The 16935-nt window shown below is 36.3% G+C and overlaps 1 protein-coding gene across 20 annotated transcripts in view; it reads right to left on the bottom strand.

Annotated features, from left to right (window-relative positions):
- Positions 1–16935, bottom strand: part of ANK2 (ankyrin 2) — a 678765-nt gene that overhangs the window by 476698 nt on the left and 185132 nt on the right. For 18 of the 20 annotated variants that reach the window (XM_063705469.1, XM_063705472.1, XM_063705471.1 and 15 more), the window contains exon 2: positions 221–280. The exons of the other annotated variants lie outside the window; for them this stretch is intronic. In XM_063705469.1, coding sequence (XP_063561539.1) covers positions 221–280 — 60 coding nt within the window. The remainder of the gene's footprint in view (positions 1–220; positions 281–16935) is intronic. 20 annotated transcript variants of the gene reach the window in all.

The raw sequence follows: 16935 nt of genomic DNA, 5'->3' as shown, positions 1-16935 counted from the left end.
CTTTTCATTCCCAAATGATACCAATGATAATTGCCTAGACTACAGAAAGAAGTCTTACAGTATATTACATTTCTTATAATTAAAAAATTGTTAATGCTATAACATCTTTAAATCTGTTTTCATAAAAATTGTTTTTACCAAAATAGTACTTAATTACATTCTAACCTCCGTGTCTTTTTATAAGATTCCTTTAAAGTAATATTTAAAATACCAAAAGTACCTTTTGCAACATGGTGGTCATTTGAAATATCAATTCTTCATGTCTCTTTTCATTACTTACCTAAAAGGATAAAAAAGAGAAAATATTAGAAGTTTGAAATCATTTCAATTTATCATTAAGAACAGTTTCCATATTTCAAATCAAAATAAGCTTATAGGAGGCACTGATGGAGTTCTTCATTTTAAAAAGCCACTATTATAAATGCAAAAGAGCAAAGCAAAAATATTTGAACATTTCAAGAGTTCAGTAAAGTAGCGAAAACAGAATGTGATAAAAGATGAAAAATAGCCTATTAATATGTAAGAGAAATAGATTTTTAAAAATATGAGAATGTCCATTCAATCATAAGTAGATTCATAAGAATCTTGAGAGATTATGTTTACTTTCAGAGTCTGTCTAAATGCATGAAAAAGCATTGGCTGAAATTGCTGACCAAAGAGTATTAAATTGGATAAGCATTCCCTACCTAAGAGTCAATGACAAAAACTAAGAAATGACAGATGCGTGTGGCCTATCCCTTCTTCTTCCTTTTATAACTGCCATTTGTTAAACATCTACAATATGTCAGAAGCTACACTAGCCATCTCATATATCGTATCTATTTATCCTTCATGACACGTGGTAAAATAGGAATTACTAAGTCTCCTTTACAGGTAAGAAAAACTAAACATCGTAAAGTTTACGTGACCTGACCAGCATTGTAAATGCCAGAGCCAGGATATATGCATCACAGAAGTCTTCTTTTTTTATTATATTTTGCTGCTTCCTTTCAAAAGATTTGATTTATTTACATGTTACATAATATCAAGAGATTGGACAAGTTTTTAATGCCAAAATCTTGTTATATTACATCAGGTTATGCTAACTGCTCACATTATTGAATCACTATATATCAGACTTTCATGAGATTTGATTTCACCTCTGGTATCATTAAGCCACTAACATATCGCCATGCTTCTACTTTATTTTCTCTTATTCTTCAAAGCATATTGGAACTTAGCCATTCACTGACATTCAAGCCCATAAATGGTTATGGAAACATGAAAGACTCAAATACTAAGTGTTAGAAATGATCCAATGGCTTAGGATCCCTGGACCAATTATAGCAGAATCACTAAGGGTGCTTTTTCAGAAATCTCAGTGTTGAGTCCCACCTCAGTATAATTTTTAAAGACTACACTTTCTACAAACTCTCCAAGATGATCCCTCTGCATATTAAAGCATAGGAAAATATGGCAAGAATCACTGCCTTATACCAGTGGTTCCTAGACCAGCAGAATGAGCATCACCTGGAAATTCATCAGAGACGCAAATTATCGGGCCCCCCTCCACCTTCCAATGAGAAACTGGAAGTGGGGCCCAATACTATGTGTTTTAACAAGCCTTCCAGATAATTTTGATGCAGTTGGAAGTTTGAGGACCATAGCCCAGTGTGAAACAATTCCTGGATTTTCTTGTCCAGAGGGTTTTCACTCTCTCTCTTGTGAACCATTAGTATTTAGAGCTATTATGGATGGAGTCAAGGAAGTGTCATTCTTCAGTTTCCAGGAGGCTCTCTGAACTCCTGGGAATAGCCCTCTGGCACATACCCTGTTCAATGCCCACAGTCCTCTTTCTTCCCCTTATCTTACTTGATCTACTCTTTGTCTAGATTAAAAGATTATAATTTCAACAGATGTGGTGTCCACATTCACATAAACCTTAATAGGAGCTATTAAAATTATAAACACATATTCAGACACTGAAATCATAACCCTGTTTTTAAATTCCCTTGGAACTGTGTATGTAATGACAGTTATCAGATAGCTACCATAATACTTCTTTGAAAAAAAAATCTTCCCATAGTTCACTTCGTATGTGGTGAACAATCCTCTCTGTGTCTTGGTACAAATTCAGAAAGGACAACATTTAAGCATTCATAAGAACTTTCTACGAAAAAGACTAATCAAATTGAAATAAGAAGAACATAGCCTCCAGGTGTCAAAAGAATAAAAGAGGTTCACAAAAACCTGGCCCAATTAAAGTCCAAGGCATACAGACAATAGCATCACAGAATATTAATTGTGGACCAAGTTGCTTTCCAGTTCTTATATTAGTGAATGCGCCAACAGGAACCTGATTCAACATCTCACACAACAATGTGGAACATAGGAAAATCAATGTTGTGCACAGCATGCTGAGCAAAGTGTTCCATCTGACATTTAGAACTGGTTGCACTCAGCTACTTTTAATTTTAGTCCCAATTTCAAGAGACTGCCAAAGACACAAAGCTACTGCTTCAAGTCCTTGCTTCCAGCTCCCATTGGGATGATCTGTAGAGCCTTTGAATACTCAGCTCCACTGACAGAACACACATTATTTCCTTTTGAAACTGAAAAACCAGTTCCTGGGCTTTTGCATACATGTTTATTCTTCTCCAGGAAACTCAAGAGCAATTTAAGTGCTCTCCTCTTCACTGTGATTCTGTAACTCTCCTCTCTTAATGATGCAGTGTCTTGTGCTTAGCTCAGTTTAAAATGCACTTTCCTGGCTGCCTTCAGATTCACAATTTAATTTGATTCTCCTGGCCTCTGGCTGTTGAACAACTTTCCATGGTGAAATATATTACATCTCTTTTTCTTCTTCTTCTTCCTTTTTTTTTTTTTTTTTTTTTTGAGACAGAGTCTCACTCTGTCGCCCAGGCTGGAGTGCAGTGGCATGATCTTGGCTCACTGCAACCTCTGCCTCCTGGGTTTAAGCAATTCTCCTGCCTCAGCCTCCTTCCTGAGTAGCTGGGATTACAGGCACGTGCCAGGTGCCCGGCTAATTTTTGTATTTTTAGTAGAGACGGGGTTTCACCATGTTGGTCAGGCTGGTCTTGAACTCCTGACCTCATGATCCGCCTGCCTCAGCCTCCCAAAATGCTGGGATTACAGGCAGAGCCACCATGCCTGGGCTTTTTCTTCTTTTAAGGCAGGGATTTTGTTTTGAGATTGCAAAGAAACAACACTGAAAACCATTTGTAATAAAAAATTAACTAGACAGATACTTTCAGCATCAGCTTATCAGCATCTCTTTCTTCCCTAAACTTTATTTAAAAACTTCCTATAAAGATGAAGACTCACTAATTTTAACCTAGTATTTTTTTCTCCTAACTTTAACAAGCACTAAAATACTAAATAATAGATACAGTTGCTTTCCCTCACATTCTGGCCATTTTCTGGAATGTATGCTTCCATTTATACCTTATAGTTATCCAATCACAACTACTAAAAACCCATATCTGAATAATTGGATGAATAGTTAGATGGCTGTTGAAATCCCAGGGGCTAAAAGTGGTCATTCTAATACCCAAAAAAAATGACTCCCTACAAAAAGGTATGAAGTGCTAACAGTGTATAAGGCATTATATAGGTGCCTTCCAATGTAGTTGGAGATGACACAATTAAACCAAAAAAGCTAATAATAAAAATTTATAACTTATAGTGTGTTCCCAAGTACCAAAAATTGTATTGACTACATACATCATCTCAACTGGTATTCAAAACAACCTCATGAAAACCCTCCTATTATCCACATTCTGTAGACAAGGAAAGTGAGGCTCTTGTCCAACACCATATTGCTCAATGGCAGGAATGAAAACCAAATCTAGGTTTTCCTGCTTCATAAAGCCTTGGTCTTACGCATAGTTGGTTTTATAAATCAAGGCAATGTAAACTAAATGGCATATTGGTGGGTCAGGCATTAAAGGGCTTGGTGGAGGGTAATCTTCACAGAGGTGATGAAACTTAAGCTGAGTTTTGACATAATTAAGAGGACAGAATAGAAATGGAAACTGGGGGAAGGAGAAAGATGGAAAGAGGGAGACTTGAAGGAAAGTGTTAAGTTGGGTTAATATTGGCTTAAGCAAATATACAAAGCAGGATTTCTCAAGGTAAGTTCAAATAGTGAACATTGTACCCAATAGATAAATTTTAACCTATCTCCCTTGTTCCCTTTCCCCCGCTTTTGAAGTCCCCAGTGTCTATCAGGAAATACATTCTTTATGCAGATCATCACTTACCATCTTTGACATAAATCACACTCCCCTATATGTGAAGGTTAAATAATGCTTCACCATAACCAAAAGCAATGTACAGACCATGTTTGGATCCTAATCTGAACAAACCAATTGAGAAAAAAAGGCAGGTTTGAGATAGGAGATAATCAGGGAGATAAGGATATTAGATATTTGATATTAAACTATCTTAAAGAGGGGTAATAATGGCATGGTGGATATGGTTTTTTTTAATGTCTTACTAGTTAGAGGCATAATAAAATATTCACAGGTAAAATGACATAATATCTGGTGTTCATTTTAAAATGCTCCAGAAAAATGAAACAAAAAAAATGTGGGGTGGAAGATAGATGGAACAAAATTAGTAAAATGATGACGATTTTTGAAGCTAAGTGGATACATGAGATGCCTTATATTATTCTCTTTACTTTGGTCCATATCTGAAAATTTCCACAAAAGACTTTTTTAAGAGCCTCATGAAATGTGGCCAGTAATACAAAAACAACACCAAAATTTTGGTCTATATGGAGAGATGACCTCCCAAAATAGCTATATCATTCATTCATTCATTCATTCAGCCTGTGGTTTTTGAGTCTACAGTGTGCAGGGGGTTGTTCAAAGGTGTGAATGAGACACTGTTCCTGCACTCACAGATCTTATAATCATATAGGGGATGCAGGATGGAAAACTAATGACAGCAATCCAGAGTCATCATGGTGTGCAGATATGGACAAAGGATGTGATTAAGTTTAATATTTGAAAACTTGCTCTGGCTACAGGGATGGACTGATGAAAAGCAGAGAAAATGAAGATGGGAACCAAGACACACTATCACTAAAACTGAAGATGTGATGGATATTAGAAATGCAGAAGAAGTAACATAATTCTCATACTACTTATAACTTATTTCTACTATTCATAAAATAGTTCACTCTGTTAGGTGCCTACGTTGTACCCAATCCTACAGAGAAAACCTTGTTTAGAATCCTCTCATCAATGCTAATGGCTAAGAAAATTGGGTTTTTATGGGGCCAGAGGGAGAAAAAAGAAGAAATTGTATATGCATGTTCATCTTAGTAATAATGTAAATAACAACTAACAAAATGAGAAAATTATAAATAGTTTAAAATTATTTTGGATGTCACTAAGAAAATATGTAAATACACAAATTTAAGCAATCAGTTTAATTGAAAGGGAACTCCTTTTTTCTTAACTCCAATATGTGGTATTTGGAATCCTAATTACTAATGTCACATCTGTATTCTGTTAAAGAAGTTACTTTCCTAACTTTCATTATTATTAAAATATGCATAAAGATATTCAAGTCTTTGTACTATTGCTTTCACTCATTGTTAAATAAAAACAATGAGACTACACCCACAGGAAAGGCTTCACAGCCCCCATCAACTTGGTTAGAGTTGAGCTAGAAAGCAGCACACAAGGCTTAGGTAATGCCTTTCCCTTCCCTAAGTGAGGTGTTAGAAATGCTGAAAATACCCTTCTCGGTGGTCATTTCTTTCACTGTCTTTCAGCCAGAATGAAATATCTGAACTGACAGTCGTGGATCAGTGTCTGTAGGGCAGCAATTTCTTCATGGAGCTGACACATCCCAGAGAAAAATACCATCCTCTGCTTCCTCCCCTTTTATCTCCTGGTGTGTCAACTACAAAAAAATTCTTTCTCTTGGAAAAAGGTCTGAGTAAGCCATGAGCTTAGTTGTGTAGGTCTATGTTCATTAGACAGGAGAAAGAAGAAAATGAACTCTTTCATTTGTTTTTATTATTTTCAAGGTCTTTTCTCAAGTTAATTTTAAATTAATTTCCAAATATGGAATCTAGAATTTTTATTTGAAGGAATAGTCAACACTGGTTTAAAAATGGTTGGCTTCAGTGGAGAAATCATATAAACACTGTCAGCCAAGTGACCAGAGTTCACATCAACAGCACTGTCATGTTCACAGTGCTACTCTTGATATAATGTGATGAAAATGGCACTTTATTCCGTGATCAAAACATGTAATCCAGTCTAATTATAAGAAAATCATCAGACAAATTTCAATAAAGGGATATCGCACAATATACTTAACCAGTACTCCTCAAAATTGTCAAGAGCATAAAAAACAAAGAAAGTCCGTGAAGCTGTTACAGCCAAGAGGAGAATAATAAGACACGACTATATAAATGTGGTATCCTAGAAGAGAAAATGGGCATTTGGTTAAAAACTTTAAAAATCTCAATAAACTATGGACTTTAGTTAATAATAACACAATAACTTTATTTAATAATAATTTATTATTAATTACAATAAATATACCATGCTAATATAAAATGTTAATAATAGAAGAAATTAAGGGGAGAGGATAATCCCAGAACTCTGTACTATTTGCTCAATTTCTCTATAAACGTACAAATGTTCTAAAAAATAAAGTCTATTGATAAAATAAAGATGGTTGGCTTCTTTGATAAAATGTTCCTTTGATAAAATGTCAAAATATTTTCTCACCTGTTTGATCTATAGTTTATGTTCTATAAATTAATATTGATTTGATAGTAAACCTGTTTTTTTGAGATATTTGAGAAGAATATGCATATTTTCTTCACTACCACAAAATAGATCTCCCAGCCTCAAAAAGGAAATATACAGGAAACTAGTTCTTATTATTCTTGGAAATAATGGGAATAAAAAGCTCTTCCAGAGACAAGAGTGCTGACACCTTCTGGAGAGGCATTCTGCCGCTGCTAGCTGAAACGGTGAGCAAGGGGAATTGCAATGCCTTGGTATTACAGGTCCCAAACAGATGTTCAAGCCACTCACCAAGCAGATGCACAGCATGGAGAGCTGAGCATCCATCTGGCCTCCCCCATAAAAAGACAGGACATCATCAGTGCCATGGATATTTTTAGGGCTAGAAAGATCATTAAAAGATTATCTGTTTCAATCCCTTCATTTTCACAGATGAGGAAATTTTAATGGCCAACTAATTTCTGATCGGCAATCCTCTTACCACTCTTACGAAATGTAAAAAATAAAGAGGCTGATCCTGAGAGGTTAAAGAAAATCAGTTGCTTTTCTTTACAACCATGTATGCAAATAACTTTTGCTTGAGACAGATGATGTTTTCCATTTGAACTCCTATTGTGGAGAAGGGGAAAATGAAAAAAGTAACAAGGATGAAGACATGAACAAAAGGCATTGAACAAAGAAAGGGAATATTGGCAGACTAGGTCAAAGAACCCCAGGCTCCCAGGAAAACCCAGGAGAGAGAAACAACTTCTGTCATGGGGGACCAGAAGCTATAGCTATGCAAGGTGTTTGAAGAGAGCCATGGTTTTAGTTTTGCCTGAATGAAAATTTAAAGAATTGGCCACTTCCTCAGTGAACAGTTATCAGAGAAGCTCAGAGAAAGAGCTTCTCTAACCTCGGCTGTAAGAGAAATATGACTTGTCAGATCACCAGCTGGAAAAGAAGCAGAGGGGAGAGTGCGCCGGACAAGGAAAATGGAAGAAAAGAATTCATGATTGAGGAGTTATCGTCCCCTTTCATACAGAGGCTTCACTTTAATCGGCGTATCTGTATGTAGTTCATATGTTGAGCATCCTCACGCTGGAGTTAAGTGGTTTGGTCTTTAAAGAACAGCTTCACTATGAGGGTGGTGGCTCATTGGAAGGAGAAGGTAAGTAAGTGACTGTGGCCGTGGTTCCAAGGCTGAATAAAGGGAGAAGCCCTGAAGTTCTCAGGTTGGTGACAGCAGAAATGACAGCTAAAAAAACAGGCAGTTTGAGCCTGGCATTTACAGTGTTTATCCAAACCAGCCACATAGCAACAGTAAAAACTTGACCAAAAGCTCTTTAACCTCGTTCCTTAGCATCTGAGGTCAGGAATGCGACATCAAAGGTGTCTTTCTTTACTTGAGAAAAGCATTACCAGCACTCACACATTTATCTGTCTTTTCTACAAGGAAAAGGAAATCTCAATAAGCTGAGAAGTTTTATGCTGCATTCCTCAATCCTTTTTTTCTCCCTTCTCTTTTTGTTCTGGTAAAAATGGTTTCTATTTTGTTTCCAGTGCACAGATTTTACCTCTCAGAATTGTTACTTGCTTAAATAAAGCAAAGGGCTTAACAATAGACTGAAGGTAGGAGTAATTCATGTTTACACTTAAGAATTTGCCCCTGATGAATAAACGACTATGTTCTAAACAGAACGTATAGCCCATAGTCTATATCACACATGGCAAAAGAAACAGCTTTTGAAGACATATGCTGTAGCTCCTTCCTCCTATGGCTGGAAAACAAAGTACAAACAGCTAAGCTCTCTCCAAATAACCAACGGACATAAATTAGGTCAGAGCTTTGCTCCAAGTCCAGCAATCCTGCTGACCCTTCCAAGTCTTCTAAAGTGAGCTCCTTTTTCTCTGTCAGAGACTTTGGGTGTAATGGCCTGGAACTGAAGCAGTAGGGTGGCGGGTGGTGAGAGAATGAGAACAAATGCTTTCATTATGCAGCATGCTGAGGCAAAATGAGTTTGACTCACAAATGCAACACAATTGGGGCAATGTAGAGGCCACAATGCAGCAACGCTGAATCACAGACAGTTTGAATGCTCTCGCTTTGACACATACTCTCAGAGTTGACCAGTTTTCTGACATTACTGTCAACCAAGAAAACTATTTTTGAGCTGCTTTTGTTCTGATTTTGATTTTGGAATTTATAAATACTCAGGAAAATAAACTCTGTAGTTTGAGGACAGATTTTGTGGGATGTTAGGCAGACTTTCAATGTAACCAAACTATGTAATGAAGTTGCTTATGAATTAAAAGTGTTCCTTTGGCTTCTCGGCATGATTGTATCACTCATCTGAAAAAAAGACAGAAGTGCCAGCATCTGCAAGCTCTGGGGCTATCTGAGCATAATAGCAAAATTGTGGCCTCAGTGGAGCATTAAAAAAAAATCTATTTAATTCCCCAGAGAACAGATAATGATAAATTTCTGCCACTCTGAGGAGAAATCCATGGCGTTCAGCACCTTAAAGATTGTAAAATTGGTGGGGAAAATAATCCTGATGGTCACTAATGAATGAAAATTCCTTTTGCAAATCCTGCTCTGAATGATTATTTTTTTCTTTTAAATTGGAAATAGGCTTGCCTACCCAACTCTATGAAAGGGACAATTAAAAGGCTTTATGGTGAGTGTATCAAGTTCTCCCTAAGTACTATATTGATGTCATCCACTGTGGTATTAGGCTAATATGTCTGGTTTTTTGGTGCCATCTGTATTTTTCAGACAAATGGAATACGAGAGCAACAACTCTAAGTGGTCCAATGCTTACCACAACAAAAATTTCCATTAAGAATTTTCCATTAGGAAAATATGTTTAAGACTGTTTAGGATAACTAAATTACCCTTAGGCCATTTACCAGCACATTGGTGCTTCATCTCTAAGCATCTCCATCAGGAGAGGCTTTACAAAACTTCTGCACAAAATGCGTCTAATGCACCAGCATCCTGATGTCACCAGTTCATTAACCCTGTCAGGCATTTGGCAAATTACTGGGAATTTTACCACTTATTAGTTATAGTCAAAGACTGTGGGGGAAAAAAAGAAATACTGTACATCAAATCTGGCCTTCAGATCTTGCAACCCTGTCATATCTATGAGCTCTGCTGTTCTAAAGCATGTTTCATTGATGTGACTCAAAGAAATCATAGCTGAAATATAACAAACTTCCCTCTTGTTTCTGCTCCTATAAAATCAAGCTGAAATAGCCAGGGGATGGTGGAAAAAGTGGAGCAGTGAGTTCTAGGGGTGACAATACAAATAACACCATGCTCCCAATAAAAAATGACATGGATTCATGGATCTTCGAGTATTTGCATTTTACCGTGTTTTCTAGACCCAGCTTTTAGGAAATTGTGGAACATTCTACAGCACACCCAGATAAATGTTTAGTTCCTCATAATAATGTGTTACTAAATCTACAACCTTCCATTATCGTCAACTCTTACATAGAACAGCAACACAATCAGCATTCATTTGTAAAGTACTTTCATAATTTAAAGTTTGAAAGTTTTCAAATTATAAAAATAATATATATGTATGTATACTACATATCCATATGTAACACCAAATACAAAAATTTTATGTCAATCAATAATTTTAATCTCCTTAAAAAGAAAAAACTAGAGATTCCTTCTATTTATATAAATGAATGGAGCTCTCCTTCTCCACTAGACTGAATTTCTCAAGGACAGGAAGCCAGGCTTGTATTCACTTCCATATCACAGGGCCTATTACATGCCTAGTCCATAGTAAGTGCTCAAGAAATGAGAGAATTTCATTTTTTTTTTTTTAAAAAAGAAGCCAACTAGGGCATTTTGAAATGGGACATCACAGAGTTTAAAGATGAAGAATTGATGTGGTACTGTGGAAACTGCACAAGGGCAAGGGTCAGCAAGCTTGTGTTTGCAGCCTCATATTCCCGTTTCCTGTCTGTATGACCTTTTGTTTTGTTTTGTTTTTTGAAACGGAGTGTTGCTCCGTTGCCCAGGCTGGAGTGCAGTGGCACCATCTTGGCTCACTGTATCCTCCGTCTCCTGGGTTCAAGCAATTCTCGTGCCTCAGCCTCCCCAGTAGCTGGGACTACAGGTGCATGCCGCCACACTGGGCGAACTTCTTTGTGTTTTTAGTAGAGACAGAGTTTTGCCTTGTTGGCCAGGTTGGTCTCAAACTCCTGACCTTAAGTGATCTGCCCACCTCAGCTCCCAAAGAGCTGGGATTACAGGCATGAGCCACTGCACCTGGCCTGCATGACCTTGAGTAAGTAACTATATCTCTGTGGAGGTTTCCCTCATCTCTAAAAAGGGGAGAAGAATCTTGCAAGACCATTATGGAATAGAGAATGTATACAACATGCAGAGGTTGATAAATGGTCATTATTATGACAGTGTTTCCTGAAGTTGTTTATATTAGGTTGGTGCAAAAATAATCGCAGTTTTGCCATTAAAAGTAATGTCAAAAACCACAATTATATTAGCAAATTAAGACTTAAGGTGCTAGCTGGGTGTGGTGGCTCACACCTGTAATTCCAGCACTTTGAGAGGCTGAGGTAGGAGGATTGCTTGAGCTCAGGAGGTTGAGACCAGCCTAGGAAACATAGGGAAACCTCATCTTTAGGAAAAAATATTTTTTTAAAAATTAACCAGGTGTGGTGGCATGCACCTGTGGTCCCAGCCTACTTGGGATGCTGAGGTGAGAGGATCTCTTGGGTTTGGGAAGTTGGGAATAATAATAATATTCACACTTATAGGTATCATGCACTTTCCCAAATACTTTATATGCTTTATCATATTAATCTAGTCAATAACCACATAAAGTAGTATTATCTTCGTTTTGCATCTGAGAAAATTGAAGTTAACATTTCCAGGATTGTTTATAAGATTGGAGCTAGAATATCCGAATGAGTTCTTAAGAGAACATAAAAGCATCTTTAGAAACCTATTTATCTGAAGTATAGTTGAAATAACCATTTGGGGGATATAAAAGACTTATAAAAGATATATTTTTAGAATGTGCAAATGCATGAAGATTTACCCACTACGCATCCAAAAGGCCATCCTAAAAGCAACAGCTTAAGAAGCAAAATACGTGGAGTTCGATTGGTTTTGCAGACATCAAACTAATATCCCATATCCTATGACCTCAGAATTCAAAAAGGATAAACTAATAACAAGAACAAAAAGAACAATTATGCCTTAAAGTTTCACTTCAATACCCTTAGCATGCATATCAGTCTCACTGATTCTGAATCTTTACAACTCTGACCATGTGAATATGAAACACTGCTATTTTCTAATAGCAGTACATCCAAGGTCTAGAGCTGAAACAGGACAATGTCAGCATTCATAGCAAGTCCATATCTTTGTAAAGTACTTTATATTCATAAAGAGCTTTCAAACACTTTACTTCAAAATTCTTCAAAATTTGAGTTGGGTAACTGTTATGATCCTTAATAATTATAGAAGCTATCATTTGTTGAGTTTCTATAATAAGCAGGATGTTATATACATGCATACACACACATGCAGACACTTACTTCATTCTAATCCTCACAACAGCCCTATAAGGTAGATGTATGTATAGTTTACCAATGAAATAGCCAGGGCTGCTTGCCCAGGGGACTTACCCAAGCTTAACAAAGTTAGTCTAATTCCAAGGGCAAATGTTCCTGCCATGACAGGGCTATTTCCCCTTTTCTAGTACATAACACCAGTAAAATTTTTGTGTAGATAGCATTTGTGTAATGGCCTCTTCCATTTCCATCCCTTCCTTCCCCCTGGAATCCAGAACTGTTTCACTGGCCCAGAGCCACCTAGAACTCCCATATCCCATCTGAATCAGCCCTCCCAGGATCATCAGGTGCTAAATATTTCTCCTACCCCAATTCCCACCCACCCACTGCTATCATCAAAACTTACCTAGCCCATCTCTACATTTTTATGTCTTTTTTGAAATACAAATTATCCTTGTAACCATGGATGCTAGCACATTTTATTCCTCTGGGATAACTTATTCATTCGTTCCTTTAGTAAATATTTATTGAGAACTTATTAGGTAATGCTTTCAGAAAACTATGCTTTAATTCTAAGGACTGACTATAGAAATGAAGCTGTATTTATCTTCAGGCAAGTCTTTTGATACCACTTAAAGCATAATGACAGAAATCACTCTTTCTCCATGTGTAATAATAGACAATACTTCTCAAGGGTTTCCTCTTTCCTAACGCTATGCATGTATAACCTCATTTAAAATACAATTAAATGGTATTAATAATATTATTTTTATTTTATATACGAAGAAACTGAGGCATAGTGGTGAGGCAGTTTGACAAATATAAGATGGCTAGTAAATAGTAGAATCAGGATTTGAACTTAGCTCTGCCTCCAGAGCTGCTACTTCTAACTACTAAGCCATACTATCTCTAGCTTTTTAAATAATGAGGGCATTTATAGATTCTAGTTTGCCTTGGACAATTTTGATATAAGCTTGCTTTCTCCGTGCATAATTAATAGCACTCCTTTTAACTCTCAAAAGTATCCTGTTTCGAAAAATAAATTATATTGTCACCCTGTCTCCAGTAAAAAAAAATTGATAACTTGACATGGCTGGAATAGAAAATAGCACAAGATTATTAATTTCGTAGATTTTATTGTAAGCAGATAAACAAATTCTATCATGCATTCACTGGAACACAAAGGAAGCATGGGAAGGAAGAAAAAAATGAAAGATGAGGAGTCATGAATCTTGATTTAAAAACAGGATCTGCTACTGTTAGTTATGTGGCACGAGGCAAGTCACATAACCTCTGGGTCTCAATCTCATCTATTAAATAGAGTTTAAAACACCAAATCCAGTGTTGTGGTGAAAAGTAAATGACATTACACAGGAAAATACCTGGAACAGTAACTTTACACCTGGAACATAAAAAACTGTCAAAAAGATAGATGATTAGTTATTCTTTGGAATACAGTTTCCCTTGGCCTGCACACTACATCATTTTTCTACTGTAAATGAAAAGGAGTTCTTAGAAGGATTAAAAAGTCTTTGGATAGGCACCTAACATTGCAGAGCCAATAGAAATGTGTATCATAGGCCGGGCGTAGTGGCTCACGCCTGTAATCCCAGCATTTTGGGAGGCCGAGGCAGGCGGATCACCTGAGGTCAGGAGTTCGAGACCAGCCTGACCAACATGGAAAAACCCTGTCTCTACTAAAAATACAAAATTAGCCTGGCATGGTGGCACATGCCTGTAATCCCAGCTACTAGGGAGGCTGAGGCAGGAGAATAGCTTGAACCTGGGAGGTGGAGGTTGCAGTGAGCTGAGATCATGCCATTGCACTCCAGCCTGGGCAATAAGAGTGAAACTCCGTCTCAAAAACAAACAAACAAACAAAAAAACAGAAATGTATATCATAAATTCCTGCTACAAACTTTATTCTTCAGAGTTATTGCATTGGGAATTATGTATGAAAACGAATCCATTTCAGAATGCATTCTTTGAAGGACATGTAATATTCTACAGCCCAAATATCTGATCGTTGTAGGTGGCCTAACATGTAGGTTCAAGTAGCAGAACCACACCATGCTCTTGAATACTATTTAATTTTATTCTAGAATCTGGTACTTCAAAGACTGAGGAGCCAAGTTTCAAGGCTCATCTTGAGGGAACAGGAAAGGAAATCTCAGAGCAGCAAAGTACATAAAGAAAGCTCTTTCTCTTTCTCCCACTGTGAAAGAACAAAACTATTTGGCAAGAAATGTTATGTTTGTACCTCCTCATAGTATTTTTAAAGGAAGAAAAAGAGGTGAAAGAGAATGGAGGGGTCTGAATATGTTATAAGCCCCAACGTTATTAGTTTAACATTCCCTAAGCCTGTTTAATTGTTTACTTCATCTTTTGTTTAAGTAGTCTCTCCTCATAGCATGTCTTTGCTAGACATTAACGAGGCAAAATGCTGAAGAATGATGTATTTTTTACTTACAAGCTATAAAAAGAAGAAATAAATTTACAACTGCACTCAACAAAGAAAACATCACGGTCCCACAGACCTCTGCAACCCTGAGTCCTTGAATTTAGATTCATCCAGCACTGGTTAACATTATGTGGTAATTGTGTTTCCTCAAACTCAAATAATTCATGCCAATTACATAACTCACGCAACTCCCTATGGATTTAGCAATTCTCGAGCAGCTGGGATGTGAAGTAAAGACCATAAACTCAGTTCTTTTCAAGGAGAAATTACAACACAAACCTATTGGATCATGACATGCTTTACTAATAAAGAAAGTATCATGTTTTACTTTCATTTCTCACATTAGCTTGTAAAGTAGAAATAATTCACATTTTTTAAGAAAATAATTAGGAACCCAGTCAAAAAAAAAAGAATAAGGAAAAAAATAGAAAAATCTAAATTTTTAAAAAAGCACCAAAAAAAAAAGTGAGTCATCTAAAATAAAGTGGAGAAAATGTTTATTCTTGTCTACACAGTGTACCTCTGCAGAATTACTGAGCTAGCTTGTAGTCAGAAGGATGAGCATAGGCCATGTGGAGCATACATCCCTAAGTGTATATAATAGTCGATAATATTCTGTCTATTGCAGAAACAACATCATGCATCACTCACCCCAAAGAGAAGAAAGGGCAATATCTCCCATAAAAGAGATGATGAATGGTAAGCACACCGTTCAAGAGAATTTAAGGTTTTGTTTGATTTTTTTTTAATGAGTGACCCCAACAGCTACAGCACTCATAAAATTCAAGTACTGTAAGTGGTATTGTTTCTACTAAACAAGCTTAACAAACTAGAAGAGAAATGTTTAAGAAAATCTTAAATAAATTGAGATTTTTAGGGAGAAATGTGTCATTTATAGAGAAACTAGAAATTATAATTCACAGTTTTGTAATTGCATTTGATATTAGTTGGTAAGTGTATATAGTCTAAGGGAACCAATATAATCTGGGGTTTGTGCTATGATTTCTCTTTTCTATCACTATTAACAAGCCTTGCAGAAAACCCGCCAGAGTTAACAAGGTTCAGTGTACTCGGGTCAGCATTCTGAATCATCCTCTTCTTTGTTTGGCTGTCCTGACATGATACATGTTGGTACCACAACAAGGACAGCTGACAACTGCTTTCCCTGTTTGAAAAGACTTCGCCATTCAACTTGGACCAGAAACATTTGTCATGTTGTAGGCAGTGGATTAACTATAATCAGACCAAGCTAGTGGTAGTGCCAGTGCCAGATTGAAATAATCTGGTGAAACAAAGGCTGGATTTGTCATTTTGAGCATTGCTAGGTTGTTTCTTTTGGGGTAGACAGGGGGAGAGTGGAAGGTTATAAAATAGACATGACTCTCTCTATGTAGAGTCAAAAGAAAATACCAAAATTAAAAATTTTCCAAAAAAAAAATTCAGAGCTGTTTCAAGCTCTTTACCATGCTAAAACTTGCCAGAAGTAGAGATGTTTTCATATTGATTATATCTTAATATGCAAACCCTTGTTATTTTCAGAATACAAAAAATATCTTCCTCATATATTTTTGTTTTTAAAAGGTTGTAGTAGTTATACAAAATATGAGCATGTTCTGACTCTGTGAACAGCTCACTTTAACTTTCTAGAAGTCATTTTTCATAGGGTATAGTGATTAGATAATCTCTAGGGTCCATTCTAACTTTGAAATATGATGACATTAAACATTCTATTAACCATTTCCACTTTCTATATAGGTAGACAAGCCTCCACAAACTGACTTTTTTTAACATGTGAATTGTTATCAAAGAAAGCTTATAAATACTGTCAATATGATATATATAAATAGCAATAAAATCGACAGCTAAAACCATCTTTAAAAAACTAACAAGTAAAGGAAAACACCACCTACCTAGCTTTTGTTAAAATATAGTTAATAGGCCTTATAGTACAGCTATGATATTTGAGAAAAAATATTTTAAAACTCTGCAGGCTTTTATTAAAACACTCAAAATGGCTTAAAATAAATTATGAAATGGTAAAATATTTATCAAAACTTGGCCAAATACCAGTCAACGTAAGACATTTAATAAGTACTTATTAAGCATTTACTATGTGTCAAGAATGGAAAATACTGGGGATATTAAACCATG

Source organism: Gorilla gorilla, chromosome 3 (genome assembly GCF_029281585.2).
Source record: "Gorilla gorilla gorilla isolate KB3781 chromosome 3, NHGRI_mGorGor1-v2.1_pri, whole genome shotgun sequence".
NCBI classification, from domain to species: domain Eukaryota; kingdom Metazoa; phylum Chordata; class Mammalia; order Primates; family Hominidae; genus Gorilla; species Gorilla gorilla.
The sequence above is the reverse complement of the archived record's forward strand: the minus strand, read 5'-3'. Positions and strand labels throughout refer to the sequence as shown.